A 23,840-nucleotide genomic window follows, 5' to 3' on the forward strand; every position below is an offset into this window, starting at 1 on the left:
AAAAAAAAAAAAAAAAAAAGAAATACCAATCATTGGCATTTTTCCTTTGATAATCATTGTTTGACTAAAATATGCTCCCTAACTGAACATATTTCTTCATTCTTGAACTTGGAGATTATTTTCTATTTGAAGCAATTCAAACTATCCTTTCCCTACATGTCTGATAAATGCCTCCGCATCCTATGACTCATTAGGAGAGAGCAGAGGCTGTTGAGGCAAAAGTCTTCCTCTGGATTCTTACTCTTACATGTTTTATTTATGCCTCAGTTTCCCTTTGTATAAAATGAGCAATACTATTTTACCGAAGCATGTTCCAAGGACTAATGCTTAAGGCGATTGCATGCTCAGCACTTTAGAACTCACTGTAGCACTAACTTGTGGTCACTATAAATATTTTCTTTCTGTAATAATCTTATAATTTAGATATCACTGGATTTTATATTTAACATTAACGGTTAGCTTTTGCAGTCCTTGTCCATACGTCTAAACAAAATTGTAATACTAACTCATTTCTATGGTCAAGAAGTAATCCATCACTTTAACATAAATAACCCAACAGAGAGGGTTATTCTTTTTCTTTTGCAGAACTGTCAATACATACATGAAAAGTTTTCTAAGGGTACTTCAGGCTCCATAGTCCACCTGATTCCTAGTGATTGGCTTTGGGACAGGATGTAGCAGCAACCTTCAGTTTGATTCTTCAGAACTTCTAATTTGCTACTATGGTGCCAAATGCAACTGCCATTTTACTTTTGTAGGAAGAATTGAAATGGAGACAGAGGTTTTTATTAATTTATTCCATAAAATTCATGAATATATTCAGAAAATGTTTCCATGTAAGACTGTAAGCTAGAAAACTGAAAGAAAAAGAGGAAAGAAAAGATAGATACAATTACTTCTACCACATAGAATCTCTACTGATAAATATGAATGCACACACACAATGCATACATATGCCTCTTCCTATATGTTCACACAAAAAGAATTATGGAGATAAAGCAAATGTTACAAAACTTAGATTAACCAAACACTGCTATTCATTCCTAAAAGAAATAAGTTAAATATTCAAAGTTAAAGAACTAGTTCCTTTACTTCGACTTCAACAAGATTTTTTGAGAGAGCAAAATTGATCATCTAGGTGCAAAACAGCAGCTTAATGAACAACTGTACTTTCATGTGTGATTTATTCATGGATCCTATAATTGTTCTGTATATGTGACACTTCCCACTGAGCCAATGACCTGTGCTCACCTTACCTTACAAAAATGCAGACTGGCCTCATTTCTGTTAAACTCCCATGAATTGATTACCATCATAATTAAGGGTTTTATATTTTTCATATTTTATCTCCTAAACATTTAAGCTTTCAAGTTAATGAATGAATGGATGAGGATAGCTTATAGGTTTGTCTTTCCAACCTTGAACTGTATTAATAAACTGTTGTCTTTGAAGTATACTCTCCATGGGAAAAATATATATATATAATATAGTATATATAAGAGACAGCGAACAACTTAATATATGTTTGTTTAAACAGAAATAGGAAGGCCATGAGAAAGCCAAGGCACAACATTATCTCTTCAATATGTTCTTAAAAGTGATAACTAATGCTGGGCGTGGTGGCGCATGCCTTTAATCCTAGCACTCGGGAGGCAGAGGCAGGTGGATTTCTGAGTTCGAGGCCAGCCTGGTCTACAAAGTGAGTTCCAAGGACAGCCAGGGCTATACAGAGAAACCCTGTCTCGAAAAACCAAAAAAAAAAAAAAAAAGTGATAACTAGAGATTTTTGACAAGGGCAATTTGTATAGTAATCAAATAATCAATAAAGGTTTCACTTTAGAATTGTTTTGAGCTTTCATGCTCATGTGTTTTTGTGGTCCCAGGAGTTAAAAGGCACAGTCACATATTTTTGTCATTCAAAAAAAAATGCTATTTTAAGAATTCAATGTTACATTTTAGCTTACCTTTTAGAAAAGGAAACTACAATTCATAGGAATAGTAACAAGCAAAAATATGCACCCTATGTCTTATATCCCAATAACTTATATCATCACTTGTACTTGTATGGCATATAAAATAATAAAAGGTCATATCAATCAATTACCTGAAAATAAATCTCAGTTTGCAATGAACATCTCTTTATTGCTACTATGGGTCTGGCAAACAGTTTGAGAGGAATGTGGTCATATTTCCTACAGAGTTCAAACACTGAGACATCGGTAAGAGAACAGAAGATCCAATTTAATGTGGGTAAGAATTACCTAGATTTAGAAAAAGAAAACAAGATACTTTTGATTAGCAATATAGTAACTACTTTATAAGCCTCAGAGGATGTTCCATGGTTAAATCCCATAACCTTCAGAGAAAAAGAAAAAGTCTACAGTCCCACAGCTTTATCAGCATGCCATACATACATGAGGAGATAAAGCCCCTCTTGGGCTCAAAGCCCACACTGACTACATGCTGTAATGCTATCTTTAAGGCTAATAAATACATGGAAAATATTATACATAGATTCTGTGGATATATTAGGAAAGAAGTAGGCCATTTTAAGATGCCTACTATAACTATGTACTATAATTATAATTTTATTGAAACAAGGCCTGATATATGCAAGATTTTTAACCACCAATATATATAATATATATATATATATACACATAAAATGAGAATGTAATATCTCCTTTTGATGCAATTATATACATTTATGCCATTTTTGGCAGTCTATAAAATATTTTCCACATTACACATTGTTTATATTCAGGGCAAAATTTATGTATTTATGTGATATAATCATATGGCAATACTTAGAATAAAACTTGATATTTACAGCGCTACTAAGTAACCTAAATACCATTGGAACACTGACATCTGGAAGCAGGCAGGTCACGCCTTACCTATCTGCCTATTTTTAATCATATTTCTTATTTGTAGAATTAAAATGAAAGAATTTATTAATAGAAGAAATTACTTATAGAAAAATTATTTATAGAAGAAATTACTGTGATGATATTCAGCAAAGTGTAGGAAAAGTTACCCATATATTTATATAATAAACTTTTTTAAATGCTTATTGTATTTAATCAAAATTTATAGATCATTGGTTAGTTTCCTCTTAACACACCTTATGAAAAAAATAGGAAATGGTGTCCTTGATGTTTACTCTCTAAGGTATATTTACTGTCATGAAAGATGAGTAAGCAAGCCCAACATGAAGCCTGTTGAAAGCTCAAGCCAACTAGTAGAATGACACTTTCATAAAATAACAGTAAGCAAAATTGATGAAAACAGCATAACTTTTAAGAGTTGTTATCACAAGGGGGAAGTTGCAGAAAGAGAAACAAGATATGATCTGTGTGTCCAGTGCTTCTTTGAAGCTTCACAGGAGAAGAAAAGCCCATAGATAAATACCTACGAGGTTGTCAGCATTAATTCCATGTATGAACTTCTGCATTCCAGGATTGTGGTGTACCAATCCTGGAAAACTGGAGTGAGTTCTGTTACTGTGGCATGTAGCTTCGTTTGTTGAGCACTTACTATTTGCAAACCACTATACTAGCATTTCTATTTTCTGTGTCAAACTTTAAAAGCTTAGGAAACATTTATCTTATATTTGAGAGAGAGAGAGAGAGAGAGAGAGAGAGAGGGAGAGGGAGAGAGAGAGAGAGAGAGAGAGAGAGAGAGAGAGAGAGAGAGAGAGAGAGAGAGAGAGAGAGAGAGAGAATAGGCACATGGCAGGTCAATCATTTCTTCCTTCTAAAGCACTACATTCCAAGCAGTAAATCCTGACAGTCTGACATAAGAGCTTTTCAATCAGAGACTATCCTTTGAGTCTCATATAAAGTGAAGTACTTAGGAAGATCAGTTTGTTAATGTAAATATTTATTTATAAATCCTACCATCTAGAGACCCTCATTTTTTCCAATTTCAGTTTTAAATAAATTTGCTTACATGTGACCACACACAGATGTATGCGCGTAATTCAAGGACTGAATAAATTACTGAAAATATCCCTATCTTTTACATGCTGTTCACAGCTCACCCCTTTTAAAAGTTCCCTGTTTTTTGTTTTTCGGTTTTTACAAGTGACTTACTAGCAAGCCAAGGTAGTGGTCCTCTGCTTTCTCCCCTCCTAGAAGCTCAGAAGAAGCAATTGGAGGAGAGTATAGAGCTGATCCAAGACGAATGTGTGTCAGAGAATGCAGACCACTCCACAGAGGAGCCTGCTGAAGGAGGGCAAGAAGCTGATGGAGGAGAGATGACTGATGGGGTAGAGGAGGACTTCGATGAAGATGGGGGTCACGAGCTGGTAGGAATGCGACATTTGGATGTGTCCACATCTGTTGGGTGACAGCAATAGCACTTGATCGATCCATTCATTCTAAAATAAGAATTAAATCATTTGAGGCATTTTTTGAATCCTGTATCAATATGTTTGAGGGAACATCAGTATAGTGCTTTGCACGCAGCAAGTGCTCAATCATTTTTTTATTAATTTCAATTATGAGTGTGAAATGAATGTAAATATAAGTACTATATAGAATACTAGGTATACATAATGTCCCAAATGAAAGACTTTTTTTCCCTTCATTCTTCATCATGGGTTTTGCATTTGTACAGTTAAATGTGTGGGCAGATATAATATGCTAGTGACAGAAACCATCTCCTGCTAGACACATGAAACCTCCTTTTCAAACCTGTTTAAATTTTATACATTTACTTATGTTGTCTATGCATGTACACACATGCTTTCACACATGTATGCACATCTGAGAACAAGTTGCAGTTAGTTCTCATTTCCCACCATTTAGAAGACTCAGGTTGTCAGTCTTTACAGCAAGGACTTACCCACTGAGCCCTGTCTTTGGGCTTCCTTTAATTCGTAGTTTTACTTACTGATAGTAGTCACACTCACTATCCTCTCCACAGCTATCCTCTCCACAATGGGCCTTCCATGGTGACCCCTTAGTATGTTGTCACCTCATCATTTCCAGTGCCAACACTGCTTGACAATCAATTATTCTTGTTTGAGGATTTAGCTAACACCTGATTTTTTTTAAAGTTTTATTTCCACAACGTTGAAATTAGTACACTGTTCATTTGCAAATACCCTTTCCTTGACAACTACACCAGACACTTGGTAAAAACATGTTGATATTTTATCGACCATAAAATTAAATATTATATCTCAAAGAAACTGATTAATAATGATGGAGGATAGTGTGAATATTTGTGTGTGTGAGTGTGTGTCTAGGTATGTGTCGAATATGTGATTAATCCAATATTTATAGATGATCTGACTCACATATTATATATAAATATATTTGCTAGATAAATAATAACAGGTTCTTCCAGGTAATATTATATTCTCATTTATTATAAAACCTATCTTTATATTTTGGTTATTGTCATTGTTGTGTGATATAGTGGTAAACCTATCAATCAATTCAATGAAATTGTAATATATCATGATTCTATATTGATTTTTAATATCCAACTTTATTTAAATGCAATGGGACATTCATTTAAGCTTTTCAAATATAAACTTCCAACAATTACCATGTTTTCTTTAAAAGGTCATTTCAGATTGAGGTTTTCAAAATATGCTGTCTGCCCAGTGTTTTAGAATTATAATGAAATGTATTGATCAAAGACAAGAAGGATGAATAAATAAAGGCTTCTCAGTGTCTTTGCAGACAGAACCCTAACGCAGTAACATCATCTCCGGGCTTGCTCTCACCTGACATCTCTTTCAGGATTCCTTTGATGGATCTGCTAGAAGGATCTCATGGTGCTTTTCCAATGGCTGCCTCTCTTCATTTGTTTCTCAGCAGGGTTGTGTGTAACTAGCCACTTCCTTCTTCTCTGAGATTTCCACTGTTTAACATGACTTCAATGTCAGCTTATTTTGCTAGACATATCCCCTACATAGTCCTCATTTTAGTAGGACAGAACGTTGTACTTACTATTTCTGTCACTTTCCCAAGTTGAACTCATAGAATATCAGAGCTTCAAGTATTTTCCACAGACTAAAGATCTCTAAATCTACATTTCTATTTCTCATTACTTGACAGTACTTTTAATTATTATTAACTATTATTAACTAACCATGACTGATCCCATACTACCATCCAATAAATATTCCAGACAACATGGCCAGAATATTGTTAAGTTTTTTTCTGCTGCCTTTCCATGTCTTCTTCATTAAGTAAACATTGTCACCCATATACATGGTTATTATGACAATGAAAAGATATTATTTTTCCTCTTTTCCTATTTATTAATTTTGCCTCTAAATCACACCCTAATGAGAGTTGCATATCCAACAGAAATATCTTGGCCCAATTCATTCTTCTCTTTAGAGTCTTTTTCAGTCTGGATTGGTCCCATCCCTAGATGAAGCAAATAACAGGAAATAACAGGAAACTCTTATAACTTAGATGTCCATGAAGGAAAGCCAAGCATTCAGTCCATTCTGGGTATGACTTGAACTTCTAGTTTACATAGAGGAAGAACTGGGGGAGGGGAAGGGGTTCTATGTGGCTAAGCAGTTCTTGGTAGCCTGTGTGCTTCTCTTACTTTTGTTCTACTTCTTCAGGTAGTTCTAGAGATACCCTTGTCACAGGGAGAATCAGTCTGGTTCTCCTGAAATATTTGGACTTACATAAGAGGGGGCTTTTCACAAGGCTGATCTGTCTGAGAGGTTTTTCTATTCCTAGAAGTCAGAAAGCTTCAGGCTTAGTATGAGGACTAGAGAGTTTCAGGTGTCTTTTTGAGGGGAATGTAGAGAAAAAAATGTAAAAATTGACAGTACGATGCTTGGGTTAGTCTTGACTTTTTTCGCTAACCCCCAAAAGAGGATGAGATAACTTGAGTGTCACCAATTTTGAGACAGACCCTCCTTGCATGATTGAACATTATATATACATATATATATATGAACATATATATATATATATGTGTGTGTGTGTGTGTGTGTGTGTGTGTGTGTGTGTGTGTGCAAAATTAAGTGGAAATGTATTCCCAGCCCCCTCTAAAGAAAACAGATGCAAAATGAAGACAAATATGAAAGGCTTTCCTGCTGCTTGCTGTTGCCATAGAACCCACGTGAAGAATTACACAAAAGTAGCTCCTCAGAACCTGCACAGGGGAAAGAAAAGTGCCAAAGTGGTTAAGGAATAGAGAAAATGGGATGGAGCAAATAGGATAAGATCGAGTTACCCTCTTCAGTGTTGAGATCAGAAGTATGTGTGATAACATGATTGATTCATAGGGGATTACAGTGGAGGTATCAGGATCAAAAGTCACCACAGATGAAAGCCCCAAGAACTGAGAACCAAGTGAGGAACAGATCATCTCAACTGTCATGATATCATTCCAACTACTCAAAGAACTAAGGGACTGAGGTATTTCCTCAACTGACAAACAAGAGGTTGCATATCTGGTTTTAGTCCCAGATCTCTCACCTAGTCAAATAGAATAACAAACAAATAACTTTATTGAGTCTTAAGCTTATTGTGTCCTACAATGTAAGATTAAATCCGAAATTTCTTCATGTACTTGTGTGCGTGTGTGCATATGTGTGTGCATATGTGTGTGCAGTGTTATGTAGGTAAGCCCATGTATGTTCAGGTACATCTCTGTGCCTGCAAGTTGTCATAGGGGATAGAGATCAATATTGTCTTCTTTGCTGTCTTTCCACTCTATGTAATGAGACAGACTGTCTCACTACTGAACCTGGAGCTCATGTACTGGCTAGACTGTCTGGTCAGAGGACTGTAGGGATCTTCCCGTTGTTATCTCCACTCTTGCATTAGAGTTACATTCTTTTTGCCTGAATTTCTCACATGGGTGCTGAGAATCCTAACTCAGGTCCTTATGCTTGTATAGCAGAAACTTTACACGCTAAATTATCTTCCTAGCCCAAATCTGAAATCTATTACATCTGACCTTATCTCTGCGTAGTCATGAGTCAGAGAAGCAACATGTCTAATGGGACAGAACTTGATCATGCAGTCCTGTATATAAGTTCGGGTCTTAACAAAGTGACTGACCACTTAAGATTTGCTCTCTAATTGGAAGCTCGGGGAGCTAAATAATTAAATACCATTATATATGATGCTGAACTTTGTCCTGGGATTTGGAATAAAATAAATGAAGATATGTTAATGGTGAGAACTTCATACAGAAATATAAATTATGGAGTTTGTCTCCTAATGATTAGTCAAAAAGACACTCGGTATTATTTATACTGCTTGTCTCCTTATCCAACCACATGAAACAGTTCATCCCTGATGCTCAAATAAATGGAAGTAAAAGTACAAATTTTCTTTCTTGCTGTAACAGAGGATATTATAGGTGTGCAGAGAGATGACACGATGATGCAAAGTAGCAGGTGACAGAAGTGAAAAGACAATCTCTTTCAGAAATGCCCAGGAGATTACTCAAGCAGAAGCACAATTCTTTTCCTGGAGAGTGAACAGGGAAGTGGGGATTGAATCTAAAGCAACTAAGGTCCAACACAATGAGCTAGTGTTATGGCTGACGGGTCCTGTGTGGAAGGAGATGAGAACATGTGCACTGGCTGCCAAGCAATATCTACTGAATATCCACTGAGTGAAAAAAATTGCACGTCAAATTGCATGTCAATTGAATCATGAATGATTAGAAACCTACTGAGAAGGAGTATAGTCATGTGAAGACTTGCAAAAATAGTTGCACTGACTGCTTCAAATGTGGAACTATGTATCTAGCAAAATCACTTCTTATCTGAGTATCTCAGTGTCTTAGAGACATGACAGGTTCCCTTTGTACACTAAAGAGCAGTCTTAGTCTTCATTACTTATTAGAAACCACCCCAAAGCTAAAATCTATGGTGCTAAAGTACTCTATACTAATTATTAGAACACTAAAAGCAAATTGGAATTTATTTAAAATTAAACTTCATACTAATGTGCTATATGCACACTATCAAAATGCCGTTCTATTCTTACCTTTAAATATAGCCACCGGCAAACATTTACAAGGTTTCATTAAATGAACATCGTGAGCTTGTGCTATAAAGAAAAAAAAATGAATGAAAATCTTACTTTTTAAAGGATAAGAATTTCCTGATTGTTACAGCCACAGGCCAGAGGAATAAGAAAGAATGAAAGTCAGTGAGAGCAACATGGGAAATAGCACTTAGGAGACAAATGGAATAGCACCCATTGAGCACAGTCAGTAAAGAATCCTGGTAGGAGGGGCTGGGAGCTCCATCTTGAAAGGTGACAAACTGAAGAGACAGTAGTAGTACTTCTGTCAAGGAATGAAATTTCTGATCACCCTCCACTGTCCTTATATATTTTCAAAGAATACTTAATTGACATTGAAATACGTTTGAACCCTTTGGAGATGACTTGGTAGGTGAGAGCATTTGCTGCAAAGCTGCGATAAGCTGCATTCAAATCCTCAGAACTCTGTCAAAGCTAGGCATAGTTGTGTATGTAACGCTCGGGTTCAAGACAGACATAGGGACTTACTGGTGTCAGCCTTGCCCTAGACTCAGTAAGATACTATTTCTGAAGAGAACATGATAGAGAATGTTAACAAGGGGCATTAAAGTCCCCCTGTAGCTTCTATGACATATATAGACACACATCTACCCCCACCACACACATACACATTCAAAGAAGAAAATGCAAATGGTTATATATTTTATGTGACAGGATGGGTAAATCCACAAATAAGGTGTTTCCTGTTCAGCTTCCATTCTCTTTCTTTACTTCCATCTAACTTATATTGTTCTTATAGAAATTAATAGAATCACAAGTAAAATTAGCTAGAAAAAAAAAGCACTTAGCTTTGTGCTACTTCACAAAGACAAACAAGCTCTTCCCAAGTGCAAATTTTTCCTGCCCAAGTAATATCTACTACCTTGTGGCTGCAAACAGTGCTGGCTGACTCTCTCTGGGAAGCAACTCAGGCATCATGCTGAGTGTTGAACGCACAAAGCAAAACCCTCAATGTCCTAGAGATATTACAGCTGAGCAAAAGCATTTGAATGGATTAAAGAGAATTCAAGTTTGTCTGAATTCTGTTTGTAATGACTTTTACCTTTGATGTCTACAAGCAGCCTAATCAAGATAGTAAGAGTCAAGAATTACCAGGCTGGGCATGTGGTACTTAAGCATGCTGACTGAGTACTTACTATGTTGTAATTCATCCTCCAGGATTTAACAAAACATTCAATTAAGCAATAAACCTCCTGAGTCTTCTAGCTATTGAGTTTCTGTGCATATTGGGAAATATCTGACCACAATCTAATCCTGCAACTGAATAACACTCAAAGTAAGCATTGTGGTAAAACATCACTGAAAAATGAAAAGCACAGATCATTCTGATCAATATTTTTGGTCTTTGTTTATAAGCAAGCTAGGAGATATCTCCTCTTTTTAATCTTAGTTTTCTTTATCATGGTGAAGTTCTTCACCTGGATGCTCTCCTTACCTTTGTTCCTTTTGTTATCATTTAAATTAAAATATTAGCTAAAGGAAAATGAACCTATTTGAATTACAAATCATAGGGAAGTAAGAAAGCAGGTAGGACAACTGGAATGGCCTGCAGCTGGCATGACAGGAAGGGGAGGGGGAGTCTGGAGAAGCCAGCAAGGAGGCTCTCAGGAAGTCTGGTGAGAACAGGAAGCTGAGGAGGCCGGGGTATTAGGAGAGGTTGCAAAGACAAGTTTACAGTGATAAGGGGGAGGTTTGTTAGCTGGATCAAAGATTGTTAGTGTCATCTGGTAGAGGTTTCATAGCTAGAAGGAGCTGAGTTGGGATAGAGGAAGAACAAAGAGGGTTTGGAGAGAAGCTAAGCAAAAGCTTGATAGTAGGCTAGTGATCCCTCCCATTGAGCCGCTGCTGGAGCCTTCCCATTTGGGACTAGAACCTGTCTTGGACACCACCACTCCCTGCCCCCCAAAAAAGAAAAAGAAAAATCACAAACAAAAACAAAACAGAAAAAAAAAATTCAGAGACCCAGCAGAAGTTCTAGGTAGTGGCGCTGAAGTGGATTATCTAGAGCAGTTTGGAACTTCCAGGGTTAAGGAGTTGGCCTGGAGGAAGCAGTTTTGTACTTGAAATTTGACCCCCTTATGAATGAGAGTCCTTTGAGGCTAATACCAATAGTCCCAGTGACAAATAGTACACAAGATAGAGTAGTCTGGCTCTGGAAATCTGATAAAAGCCAAGCTTGTAGACTTAGATTTCTCGGTAGCTCTGGATGTTCCTGTGTCTGCCCACCGCTGTGTGTCCTTGAGCACAGAGGTTTCCTCCCTGCTGCGCCTATTTTGGATGTGCTGCAGTACAGCCAGAGAGACCTGGAGGCAGTGGAGTTGCAAAGCAAGGATGATGACTTCAACACGAACTATTTGAAGATGGGGAAGATCATTGTTGGTTTTGAGAAGATCGGGTACAAATCAATGGAAGAGGCTGAGATACAGAAAGAACTGGCTGAAGACAAAATCCAAAAGGTTTTAAAATAGGGAGGCCAACTTACTGCAGACCTGAACTCCATGGAGAAGTCCTTCTCTAACCTTTTCAAGTGGTTTGAGAAGCAGAAGGAAGTGATCGAAGTCTACCAGAAGACGAAAGCTACTGGAAGAGAGTCTCTGCATAATGTTAGATGAAACTGCGCAATTCTGGAAAAATCAAGGCCAAACCAGCGCAGGTCTCGTGTGGGAGGCTTTAACAAAGGCTCCTCTGAGGGGTTTGTGAGGGGGAAGAAGTGAAGAAGAGAGAGAGAGAGCTATGGGTAGAGGGGCCATGACAGAGGGGTGTGTGACGGGTGCCATGGCAACGTACAAGCCTGCCACCTAGAGATGACTGTTGCTAGGTTCAGGAGCCGGCTGTAAACAGCTTCTGATGCTAACAGTTTAAATAGTTTTAATTTCAGAACTTTGTTAGTGCATTAGAAAATTTTCTCCCCTGGCATCAGATAGCATATTTATAACCCAGACCTCTGTCTGCAGTGTTTGGCCAAATAAGTTCAAAACCCGGTGACTCTAGAAGCTGAGTATCTGAGACCTCTCAGTGCTTTTGTCTGTAAAGCAGAGTTAAGAACTACATGTGTGATCAAGGCTTGCTGTGAGGAAGCAATGAAATGTCTTGAGACGCTGCTACAAAGATGCAATTAGAAATTAGTTAAGTCTTTGTGGTAAGTGTTTGTGTCTTTTTTATGTTGTCATTTTATTATCTTCTTTCTCTTCTTTCAATTTTGGTAACCTCAATGTTACCAAGTCCGACTGAACTTGGCATAGTAACTTTACTCACAGCGCTTTAATAGTAGAAGGAGTGGCTGTATATCAAGCCTTTTCACAGCCGCAGTGCCTTCCCCCCTCAGAGTCTCCTCTAGACATTTCTGGGGGTTGAGAACCGACTCAGTCAGAATCAAGTATGATTAAATGCTTCTCTTATCTTCCCACTACCTGCTTTCCTCCCAGCCCGGCTTTCTGTGAAGGATGTTGCTCTCAGCTAACATAGTACCCACCTCCACCAAAAATAAAATAAAATAAATAAATAAATAAATAAATAAATAAATAAATAAATAAGTAGCATCCAAAAAAAAAAAAGCCAGATGGTGTCGGACCCCTTTCAGACTCACTGTATCAAAGGAGCCAAACCTCATTCTATACTAAACCTAGGAGAGTAATAGCCCTGCCTTAAGTTCATGTTGGAAACATATTCAGACCACAGATTCGATGCCTGAATATAAACATCACAATCAAGAACAGTAAGCTGAGTTACTGCCCCAGGGTCCAGCCTGTTCTCCTATTCATGGTAGTACTTATGCTTCCTTCAGGTTGTTCTCTGAGAATCTGCCTTTGGGTTTGGAAAGCTGAAGGCAGGCCAGATGGATCCACTTAAACATCACCAATAACCTCCTGCCTAAAAGCAAGTACTTACTGATATCACAAAGCCACATATGACCTGATGGAATCACTTCTCTGGCTGGTACCTCATCCTCTCCCCTCAGCCACCATCAGCCATGTGATCTCCATCAGTCGTGTGACCTCCAGGCACAGGGCTATCAGCCTTGCCCCACTTAGCACCTCAGACTGTGGGAAGCAGGAACAAAGGCAGATGCAGGAAGATCTTGGTGCTGTGCAGTTTTCAAGAGAATAAATTGGAAACTGCTTCTGTAGATGAAATTAGCATGTACAGTTCCCTGGTGGTCTGGGCAGATATTTGTGGACTGGTGGAGACACGGGGTCTTCAGATGCAGCAATTACATACAGACCACATAGTTAATTTGCATTTCAGAATAGTAATGAAGAGGTTTCTGACAGAATCATATTTTATTTATCCCATGGAACATACTTATATGATAGCATTTGTTTCTTATTTATAATAGCCTCAAATTCAACTGACTTTCTGAATTTTATTTGATAACCTACATGGAGAAAAGAAAATGTGCTATCCTTGAGCACATTATTTAACTCCTTTTAGCAATGGGATTAGTAGTAGTAGTAGTAGTAAATTAGAATAAAAAAGCTATATTATAATTATATTATAAGGTTTGTTTTTTGCATATCTCCCTGTGTGTATGTCTGTCTGTGTGTATGTCTGTGCATATATTTGTTAATCTGTGTGTGTGTCTTATTGTGTGTTTCTCTCTCTCTGTGTGTGTGTGTGTGTGTGTGAGAGAGAGAGAGAGAGAGAGAATGAATGAATGAATGAATGAATGAGACATGGGAGAATTAGTGCTTAGGCTAAGATATTCCTTCATGCTAGGTTAGTGCTCTGACCCTGAGCTATATCCCTGTCCTTTCACAGTCCTCTAGATAGGAAATAAACGGATCATATATAGTCTATAAAACCACTGGTGCAAAGTGAACAAGAAAATTCTAATCATTGTTATTATTTTTGCTATTTTCATTGTTCAGTCCATTTTGTTGCTATAACAAAATATGCAAGCTGTGTTGCTTATAAAGGTAAAAGTTTTGTTTGGATTAGTTATATAGTTCTGGAAGCTAGAAAGTCCTAGTTCATGGTGCTAACATCTACGTGGAATGTATTAGATGCTTTTCAGAGCACAAAATAGCTAGGTGGTTTAGATTTCTCCTTTTTTTATAAAGTTCACTGTATGGTCTCACTGACATAGCTTTATCAGACTCTTATTCCTCCCATACCACCACCTCCAAATACCATTCACATGAGAAGTTAGGAGCTGATAGTACCTCTAATTTTCTATTTTTGCAAGTGAAGCAGTCCACAAAGCATTATTGCATTTCCAGAAATTTCAGTTTTTTACAGAGTGTTGTATCTTTTAAGGAACCTTAGAATGCTAAAAATCTTTATTTCTTATTTCACAAGGATGCATTCAGCAAGCAAGTGTGTTCTGAGACGTATTTTGATTTTGTCTTGTTAAATTTTTCTTCAGTTTAGTAGTTGCCAACTAAGTTAATTCAAAAGAGCTTTAGTCTCTTCACAGCTTTGTATTTCAGACAGTACTAGTCAGAGTCAGCAACGATTTATGATTTTTCAATTTTATCTTTGCTCCAGATTTGTTTTCTGTACAAATTTCATAAGTTCATCGACTTCTTTTATAAACTATGAGTATGTTAAAAAAAAAAGAATCCTTAGAAATCATATTTTCTTTCCCATCCAGCCATTTATTCATTGAAATAACAACTGTAGGCTGCAGAAGAAAAGCTCAGCAATTACTGTCATTGACTCCTTCCCCAGAGAACTCGAGTTCAATTCATAGCACCCATAGGAACCAGACATGCACATAATGCACAGACATACATTTAGAAAAAGTACCTGTATTCATCAAATACGTTTTAAAGGAAGTATCAATGAAAAAGGTCTTTCAAAACTAAAATACTAACAAATTATTAAAGGGCCAGGTATTTCCAGTTTTTAAAGTGTTGAAACATGAGGCAGGATTGCTGGAATTCTCCCAGAAAAAAGGAGCAGAGAGTTCTGTAGCCTTTCAGACTGTAACAGAGCAGTACATTAGGTGCACTAACCTGAGACATGCAGTAGGGCATTGTGAATGCAAGGCCACAGATGAAGCAAAATAACCCAACTCCGGAGCAAAGTTTCGGATATTTGAGCCAGTTCTTAACTAAAGGAAAAGCTTCATAGATTAAGATAGTGACACAAGTCGAGACCTAATTCACTTACTCTTACAAGAGCCCTACAGGCAACTTTCATATTCGTTTCCTAGATAACAAGAGAAGGTTGAAAGAAGTTCCACAGTCAGCTCAAGGTTGGTTCCATGAGAGAGAACAGTGTATGGGAGAGGGAAACCCTGGAAAGAATTAGGATAACCTGCCTGCTGGGGAGTTGCTTGTTTATTTTGGAAAAGCAGTGGAACTTGGAGGATCATTTGGTGAAACCTTTGTAGAAGTAAAACCTCTCAGCACTGAAAAAAAGATGAGAACTTTGAAAAGTGAGATTTATAAAGGTTTTCAAGCATAATCAGTGTTACAAACACTGGGGTTCATTACCTCACAAACATAAAAAAAAAAAAAGGAAAGCCAAACAGGTTACTTCTCTGGTGAAGTAAGCCTGCAAAAACTTTCCTTTTAGAAAATACAAATCAGAAAGGGTCTCAGGTAATATTGCAGCTCTCTTCTTGAGAATAGTCTCCATTGGTTGATATCATGTGGGAATACCAAAACTGCACCATTACATTTAAGCAAACAACATCAAAAGTGAATTAGTGGAGGTCTGCCTTTCCCAGAATGTTGTTCTGCACTTATCCTGGTGAGGATCCATAACTACTCAATTCTAACCCTACAACTCCTACAAAAGCTTCCTAATGCCGCTGACTGGAGATAAAACCCACAAACTCTCCATTAGAAGACCCACTGCAGCATAGCCTGTTAGATAGGAAGTCCATGTAGAGCTGGTCTTTCCTCTTTCCAGACTGTTGTACACTGTTTAGTACCCTACCACTGTATGGCATGCAGGATAAAAGGGTATTGGATTTGTTTTTTTTTTAATATTTTGTCTATTAATTATAATTTAATTCACCACATAAGCTGTTCTTCCTTACGTAGATAACCCTAACTCCCTTTTCTCTGTCTGGGATAGGTGTCATCTTTTTAAGACCATCTTAGCACATGATGAGTCACTGATTCACGCATATGGCAGTGACCTAGAGCACAATTATTGATTTTCTTCCTGTCTTTATGTTCTTCACATAAATCAGACGTAAATTGCTATAACAAATTAAATTTTCTTTTCTTTTGGCTTCACTGATTTGCAAATCTATCAGGCTTTATTTTATTTTGAATTTTTTTCTTTAGTACATTTAGCTTTCACCAATGTTAATAAATACTTTCTAAGAGGAAAATAAAGAGAAACTGTCCTCAATTAGCCCATATTATTTTGATCGTTTTAGGCATATTTTACTGTCAGCTGTGATTGGATTATGTTCCGACTACTACACTGGATGCGCTCCCTCTGTGACTTAGGGATAATTACATAAACATAGAAGCAAACAGTTTTTATTATAGCATTCCCAAGGACATCCTCTTGAAGGCACTGTAGGGGAAACTAGAGATTAAACAGCAACTCCTGGAAGCTCATCTTCATTCTGCTGTGTTCCTTTATACTGCTGCTGTAGAATTGTCTCCCATGAGTAGTAAAAATGCAAATAGGATGTCCTCCAAAGTTTAACTAAGCAAATCAGAAAGTAAACCTGCCTCTAACCCCTGATTCTTAAAGGCAAAATGTATAAAGAACACGGACACAGGAAAGAACTTAAGTGTATCCAAAAAATAGATCTTATACATTTCAAGCTAATGTGTATGCAGGCGAATAACGGATATGTACTGCAGATAAAAGAACAACAGATTCATATTCATTTTGAAAACTGGCCTACAAGACTAAGCCCCCCTAAATGTGATAGATTGTACCATTTTTGTCTTTTCTTCTCCTCTACCTCCTCTCTCTGTCTCTGCCTCTCTCTGTCTCTTTGCCTCTGTCTCTCTGTCCCTGTTTCTCTCTGTCTCTTTGTCTCTGTCTCTCTCTGTCTCTTTGTCTCCATCTCTCTCTGTCTCTGTCTTTCTATCTCTGTTTCTGTCTCTCTTTGTCTCTCTGTCTCTGTGTCTCTGTGTGTGTCTCTCTCTTTCTTACTTATAAACTAGTAGTATTTGGTTTTACACTCGGTCTCTGAGCTATCTAGTCTCGTGTTCTTAGTCACTCTAGAAGGGTCGGGTATGGCCTCCTTCTCCAAGAGTCAAATCAGACATTGCTTTGCTATTCTACCAAGTTCCTTGCCGCCATTGCCTGACCATGTTTTGCAGGCAGGATAGAAATGTTTTGTATCTGGGTTGGTGTCCATGTTTCTATTCCAGTAACCAGCTGAGTACCTTCCTGCACCAACGAGACTAGAATGTTCGGGGGAAGGATCTATGCAGGTGCCAGCTTGACTTGTCTGAGCCCAGTGATTTGTATGGTTGTTGTCCGTGGCAATGGGGCTTCTGCGGTCAGTTTTCAGAGAGGAATCATTTGTCTTAGCATCAGCCCAGGTTGTTTACGGATTTTTCATGAGACCCCTTGGACTACAACACAATTTAATGTGTCACAGTCCTTCCACTGGAAGCGTTGCCTGGCTACAAGAAATGGCCAGTTGAGACTCCTTGTCCCCATTACTAGGGCTCCTCATTGAGTCGCCTTCATAGATTCCAGGAAGTTTCCACTGCACTGGTTTTCCATACCTCCCTGGAAATGTCCCCACCAATTGTAGCCACTGCTGCCCACACTATGTCCCTCCGCCTCACCTCTCTGCCAACAGACCTCCTGCACCTATCCCCACCCATCCCTCAAAGAGAGATCCCTATGTCCTCCTCAGACTTATTCTCTTTACCTAAGATCTCTTGATCTTAGGTATTAGACCTATGGATCTATGCATTATAGTTTAGTTTTCATTTACTTAATGGCTAAAGTCAACTTTTAAGCTAATACACACCATATTCATGAGTTATCTTATTCAAGATGATTTGTTTCTAGTTCCATCCATTTACCTGCAAATTTCATGGTGCTATTTTTTAATAACAGCTAAGTAATATTCCAGTCTATGAATATATTACAATTCCTTTATCCATTCTATTGGTGGACATCTAGTTTGTTTCTAGTTCCTGGCTATTATAAATGAAGCTGCAATGAATATGGTTGAAAAGTGTCCTTGAGTTCAATCAAAGGTTATTTGTGTATATGCTCAAGAGATCAATTATTACCAACTCTCTGAGGAAGTGCCATGTTGATTTCCATAGTGGCTGTACAAAGTTTGGAATCCCACTTCCAATGGAAGAATGTTCCTCTTTCTTCACATCCTTATAAGCATGAGCTGTCATTTGTGTTATTGATCTTATACACTCTGACAAGTGTAAGATGGAATCTCAAAATAGTTTTGATTTCCATTTCTCTTATGGCTAAAATGTTGAACATTTAAGTGTTTCTCAGCCACTTGAGAACTCTCTACTTAGATATGTTCCCCATTTTAATGGAATTATTTGGGTTTTTATATCTAGTTTCTCAAGTTATTTATATATTTTGGATATTAGTCCTCTGTTGGATGTGGAGTTGGGAAAAAAAACCCAATTCTGGAGGCTGCAACTCTGAGAGTGGCTTTAAAGAAGCTTTTCGGTTTAATTATGTCCCATTTATTAATTGTTCATTTTAGTTCCCACACTATGGGTTTTCAGAAAGTCAACTCCTGTGCCAATGTGTTCAAGGCTATTTCCTACTTTCTTCTCTATCAAGTTCAGTGTATTTGACTTTATGTTAATGTCTTTGATCCACATGGACTTGAGTCTTGTACAGGATGATTAATATGAATTTACTTGAATTCAGAAGGTGGAAAGATATTAGAGATATCTTCTTCATGATCTTTCTTCAAAGGCTTGAAGTTCTTATCATATAAGTCTTTGACTTGCTTGGAGTTACCCCGGGATAGTTTATTTTATTTGTGGCTAATGTGAAAGCTGTTGTTTCCTTCCCTGATTTCGTTCTCATTCCATTTGCTGTTTGTTTGTAGGAGGGCTACTGACTTTGCTGAGTCAGTCTTGTATCAATCACATCACTGAAAGTATTTATCAGCTTTAGGAATTTCCTCATCAAACTTTTAGGATTACTGATTATATTATCATATCATCTGCAAGTAATGAGACTTTGACTTCTTCCTTTCCAATTTGTATATCTTGATCACGTTCAATTGTCTTGTTATTCTAATTAAAACTTCAAGTCCTATATTAAATAGATATGGAGAGAGTGGCCAATCTTGCCTGGTTTATTTTACTGTCACCTTACCTGATTTTATTAAATTGCTTTGAGTTACCCTCCATCTAATTTGATGTTGGCTATAGTATTGCTGTAACTTGACTTTGTTATGTTTAGGTTATTCCCTGGCAAATTTAATCTTTCTAAGACTTTTTTTTTTTCATGAAAGGGTATTGGATTTTGCCACAGAAATTTTAATATCAAATTAGAAAATCAAATAGTGTTACATTTACTTTCAGGTTGTTTATATGGTGGATTACATTTACTGACTTTCATATATTAAACCACCCCTGCATTTCTTGGCTAGAGCCCACCTGGTCATGGTGAATGGTCTTTTTATGGGTTCTTAGATTCAGTTTGCAATTATACCCTGGAATATATTTACATAGATCTTTGTAATGAAAACTTATCTGTAATTTCTTTTGTGTTGAGTCTTTATGTTGTTTTATAACAGGGTGATTGTGGTCTCACAAAATGCATTGTAAAATGTTTCTTCTGTTTTTATTTTGTGCGATAAATTCAGGAATGTTCAAATTAACTTTTTTTGATAATCTGATATAATTCTATGCTAAAACCACCTGGTCCTGGGCTTTTTGTTGTTGTTGAATGAGTGAAATAAAAGCAGTCATTAAAACTCTGAGTTTTAATTCTTTTTAAATTGTTTATCTGATTTTGATTTAACTTTAACAAAGGTCACATATTGAGAAAGTTATACATTTCTTTTAAACTTTACAATTTTCTGAGGGCAGATTTTTAAATGTCCTTATGGCTCTGTAGATTTCCTTGCTGTCTATTATTTTCTTTCCCTTTCATTTCCAGTTTTGTTGATTTGGGTATCTACTTTGTGTGTATTTTAGTTAGTTTGGATAAAGGATTGTCTATGTGGTTGATTTTCTAAATGGACCACTCTGTTCTTTTTGTCTTTTGGGGTTGGTTTGTTTGCTTGCTTGCTTGCTTTTTTGTTTTTGTTTTTGTTTTATTTTAGTCCTCAGTTTGATTACTTTTTACAGTCTACTCTTCTTGGGTATGATTTATTTTCATTGTTCTAGTGCTTTCGGGTGTGCTATTTTGTTGCTAGCATGAGGTCTCTTCAATTTTTTTCATGTAAGCATGTAGTGCTATGTACTTTCCTTGTAACACCACTTTTATCATGTCTCATAAGTGTGGATGTGCTATATATTCATTTTTAGTGAAATATAGAACATCTTTAATTTCTCTCTTAACTTCTGTCTTAATTATTTCTTACTAGGCAGAGATTTGTTCAGTTTCCATGAGTTTGTGAGCCTTCTTGGGGTTTTATTGTTGTTGTTATTTTGTTTTGTTTTGTTTTTCTGTTGTTGATATTCAGTTTTATCTGTGGTGGTATAGGATGTAGGAAGGTATTTCAACTTTCTTGTATTTGCTGAAATGTATTTGTGTCCAACTATGTGGTGGTCTGTTTTAGAAACAGTGCCATGAGGTACAGAATAGAAGGCATAATCTTTTGGTATTTGGTTGAATTGCTCTGTAAATATCTGTTAGGTCCATTTGATTTATAATGTCTCAGTTGTAGCATGTCTCTATTTAATTTTTGTCTCCACTAGTGAGAGTCTGGTTTTGAAGTATCCTTCTATCAGTGTGAGGGTCAATATGCAATTTATGCTATATTAGTGTTTTCTCTTTGTTTGTTTGCTGTTTTTAACAAATGTTGGTGCCATTGTGTTTAAGGCATAGAGGTTAAGAATTGAAGTGTCATTTTGGTGGATTTTTCCTTTGATGTCTATGTAGTGTCTTACTCATCTCTTTTGATTAGTTTTAATTTGAAGTCTATTTTGTTAGATATTCATTTGTTTGGTCCATTTGCTTAGGATACTTTTTTCAAATCCTTTACCCCAAGGTAATATCTATTTTTGGTGTTGAGATAAGCTTCTTACATATAACAGAAGGAAAGATCCTGTTTTCATTTGCATATTTCCAATTTCAACTTTTGAACAGTTTTATTTACTTATTTACATTATGTTTCCTTTAATTTTTTTTTTAAGGCAGTAGTTCTCAACTTGTAGGTAGCAGCCCTTTTGGAAGTCAAACAATCCTTTTACATGAGTCACATATCAGATAGCCTGCATATCAAATATTTATATTATGATTCATAACAGTAGTTATGAATTACAGTTAAAATTACTGTAGTTAAAATTACAGTTATGAAGTAACAACAAAAATAATTCGATGGCTGAGGGACAACATGAGGAGCTGTATTACAGCACAGGAAGGTTGAGAAGTGGAGAGAAGAAGGTTTGAAGGTGGCCTATGTGGTCTTCCAGAAGGTATACCCTGTTTAGAGGAGATGCTTATTGGAGTTGGGAGATGGTATACAACTGTGTCAGGGAAGAGAGAGTAAAAAGGGTGGTCTGTAGGATCTCCAGGAGACATGGGAAATATTCTCTTTCCATTCTGTTACATCTGGTATTCTGTTACAGTGCTAGGGAAGAGACTGGAGGCTTGGTTCTGGGAAAACACATGTAGAAGAGAAAGGCTGCACAGATGCAACATTTTCAATCTGTATCTATTATTGTTAAGTTTATTTTTTATTTATTATAGTACTTACATAAAGGCAGAATCATTAAACTTGATGCTAGTTTCACTTTATCACCCCTATTGATTTTTTGGGCAAGTGTGTGTCCATTGCCTCAATAGCCTAAGCATTGTGAATGTGGTAGTGTCCTACCTGGGGTTTTGCTGCTATGAACAGACACCATGACAAAGACAACTCTTATAAAGAACATTGAAGAAAGGCTGGCTTACAGGTTCAGAAATTTAGTCCATTATCATCAAGTCAGGAACATGGTTTGCATGGTTCAGGAGAAGCTCAAGAATTCTACTTCTTCATCTGAAGACTGCAAGCAGAATACTCACTTCCAGGCAGCTAGGACTAGGGTATTAAAGCCCACACACACAGTGACACACCTACTCCAACAGGCCATACCTCCAGGTAGTGCCACTCCTTGGCCCAAGCATATATTAAACCATCACAAGTAGAGATCATTTATGTCTTTAAATATGAAAGAAATCTAGCTAAACAAAGAGCCCTTCCTCATTTGCACATTGTACACAGTCCAGGTTAGGATAAGACAGAGAGATCATGCTAGAAAGATATGAGAAGCTTTCTGAGACTAAATAGAAAAAAACTGATGACGAAGAAGCATTGCTCCCAATTAAAAGAGTTTTCTGACTAGTGGGCAGATGTGTCCACAGGCAGATTTTAAAGGAAAACTTGGCATTTACGGACTTTCTTTGTCTGTATATTGAGCATCAGTACATGCTCCATGGCTTTATTTACCTTTATCCAAACCAAGAATTTCATGACGAACATCATTTGAATCAGGGATATCATTCTTCATGAATCACAGACCCTTGCACTATTCCCTTATAGGGAAGGAATTAAAACCTAGATAAACCATATAAGGCCCAGACCCTGTTTCACAGACATTTTTTTCAAAGCATATCCATGCAAAGAACATGACATTGTCATAAAGGAGAAAATCTGACTTTATTGAAAGCTTCTGCATATGTTTTATTTGTAGATTTCCTTTTGCAAGCAATCAGTCATCTGTGTACTATGGGTCTCTAAAATTACTTCTGAATCATTCAAAATCTGTATTCTATCTAATTTCCCTTCCCACTGTTTCTACAAAGGTGTTCCCCACCCACCTACCTACTCCTGATACCCCTGCCTGGAATTCCCCTACATTGGGGTATCAAACATTCGAAAAACCTGGGGTCTTTCCAGCTCAGGGGTGTCTGGTGAGTTGATATTGTTGCTGATCTTATGGGGCTGCTAACCACTTCAGCTCATTTATAAATATCTGAGTGTGGTTTAACATATACATTAGCATCTTTATTATTATATTTTCTTACTGCTGTTAGAATGAAGAGAAACAGCATGAAATATACCATGGTCAGAAAAATATCAATGTAAGACAAGAGAAACCAATTTATAACTGCTGCAGGCCCCATCTAGAGATCTGTAATCTCCACAGGGCTTGCTTGTCTGGATCCTAAGAACCTCCTCTTACTCCGACCATCATTTTTTTTGTTGTGAAACATTACAGTTACAGCACCAATAGCAAAGTGTTTCAGTTCCTACCCAGAGTCTGTAAGAAAAGGTATAGATACTTCAGGGTTCAGGGACTCTCCCTCATGAGGCTTTTCCTCCAGTTGTCCTCTGTTTCACTGAGGGGCTCAGCTTATCAGCAATTCTAAGCACTGCTTTTGTCCTGGCACTACTGTGGGACAAAAATTCTCTCAGATTCTGCTTGATATTAGCTCTTATCTATAGCAGTATTAACTCCACTTGTGGTCAATAATGAGTTTTCTGTTATGCCCTCCATCTCCCAAAATAACCCATGTCTTCTTGCTGCTGAAAATGCACCCATTTTTCCATATACACATCTCTATATTTATATATTAGATACAGGCATGGGGAGGTCAGGAGGGGCACCTACACTCCATGAGTCCCACCTCAACATCCAATCACTGCCACATAGAAATATCAAGGGTGTTACATGTGGCAGCTTGAGAGGGAGAGGG

General features: G+C 37.2%; 1 protein-coding gene across 7 annotated transcripts in view; it reads left to right on the forward strand.

Annotated features, from left to right (window-relative positions):
* Ralyl (RALY RNA binding protein like) overlaps positions 1-23,840 on the forward strand; it is a 677,233-nt gene that overhangs the window by 634,596 nt on the left and 18,797 nt on the right. For 4 of the 7 annotated variants that reach the window (XM_021157482.2, XM_021157480.2, XM_029475033.1 and 1 more), the window contains one exon: positions 4,137-4,309. The exons of the other annotated variants lie outside the window; for them this stretch is intronic. In XM_021157482.2, the coding sequence (XP_021013141.1) occupies positions 4,137-4,309 (173 nt within the window). The remainder of the gene's footprint in view (positions 1-4,136; positions 4,310-23,840) is intronic. 7 annotated transcript variants of the gene reach the window in all.

Source organism: Mus caroli, chromosome 3 (genome assembly GCF_900094665.2).
Source record: "Mus caroli chromosome 3, CAROLI_EIJ_v1.1, whole genome shotgun sequence".
NCBI classification, from domain to species: Eukaryota; Metazoa; Chordata; class Mammalia; order Rodentia; family Muridae; genus Mus; species Mus caroli.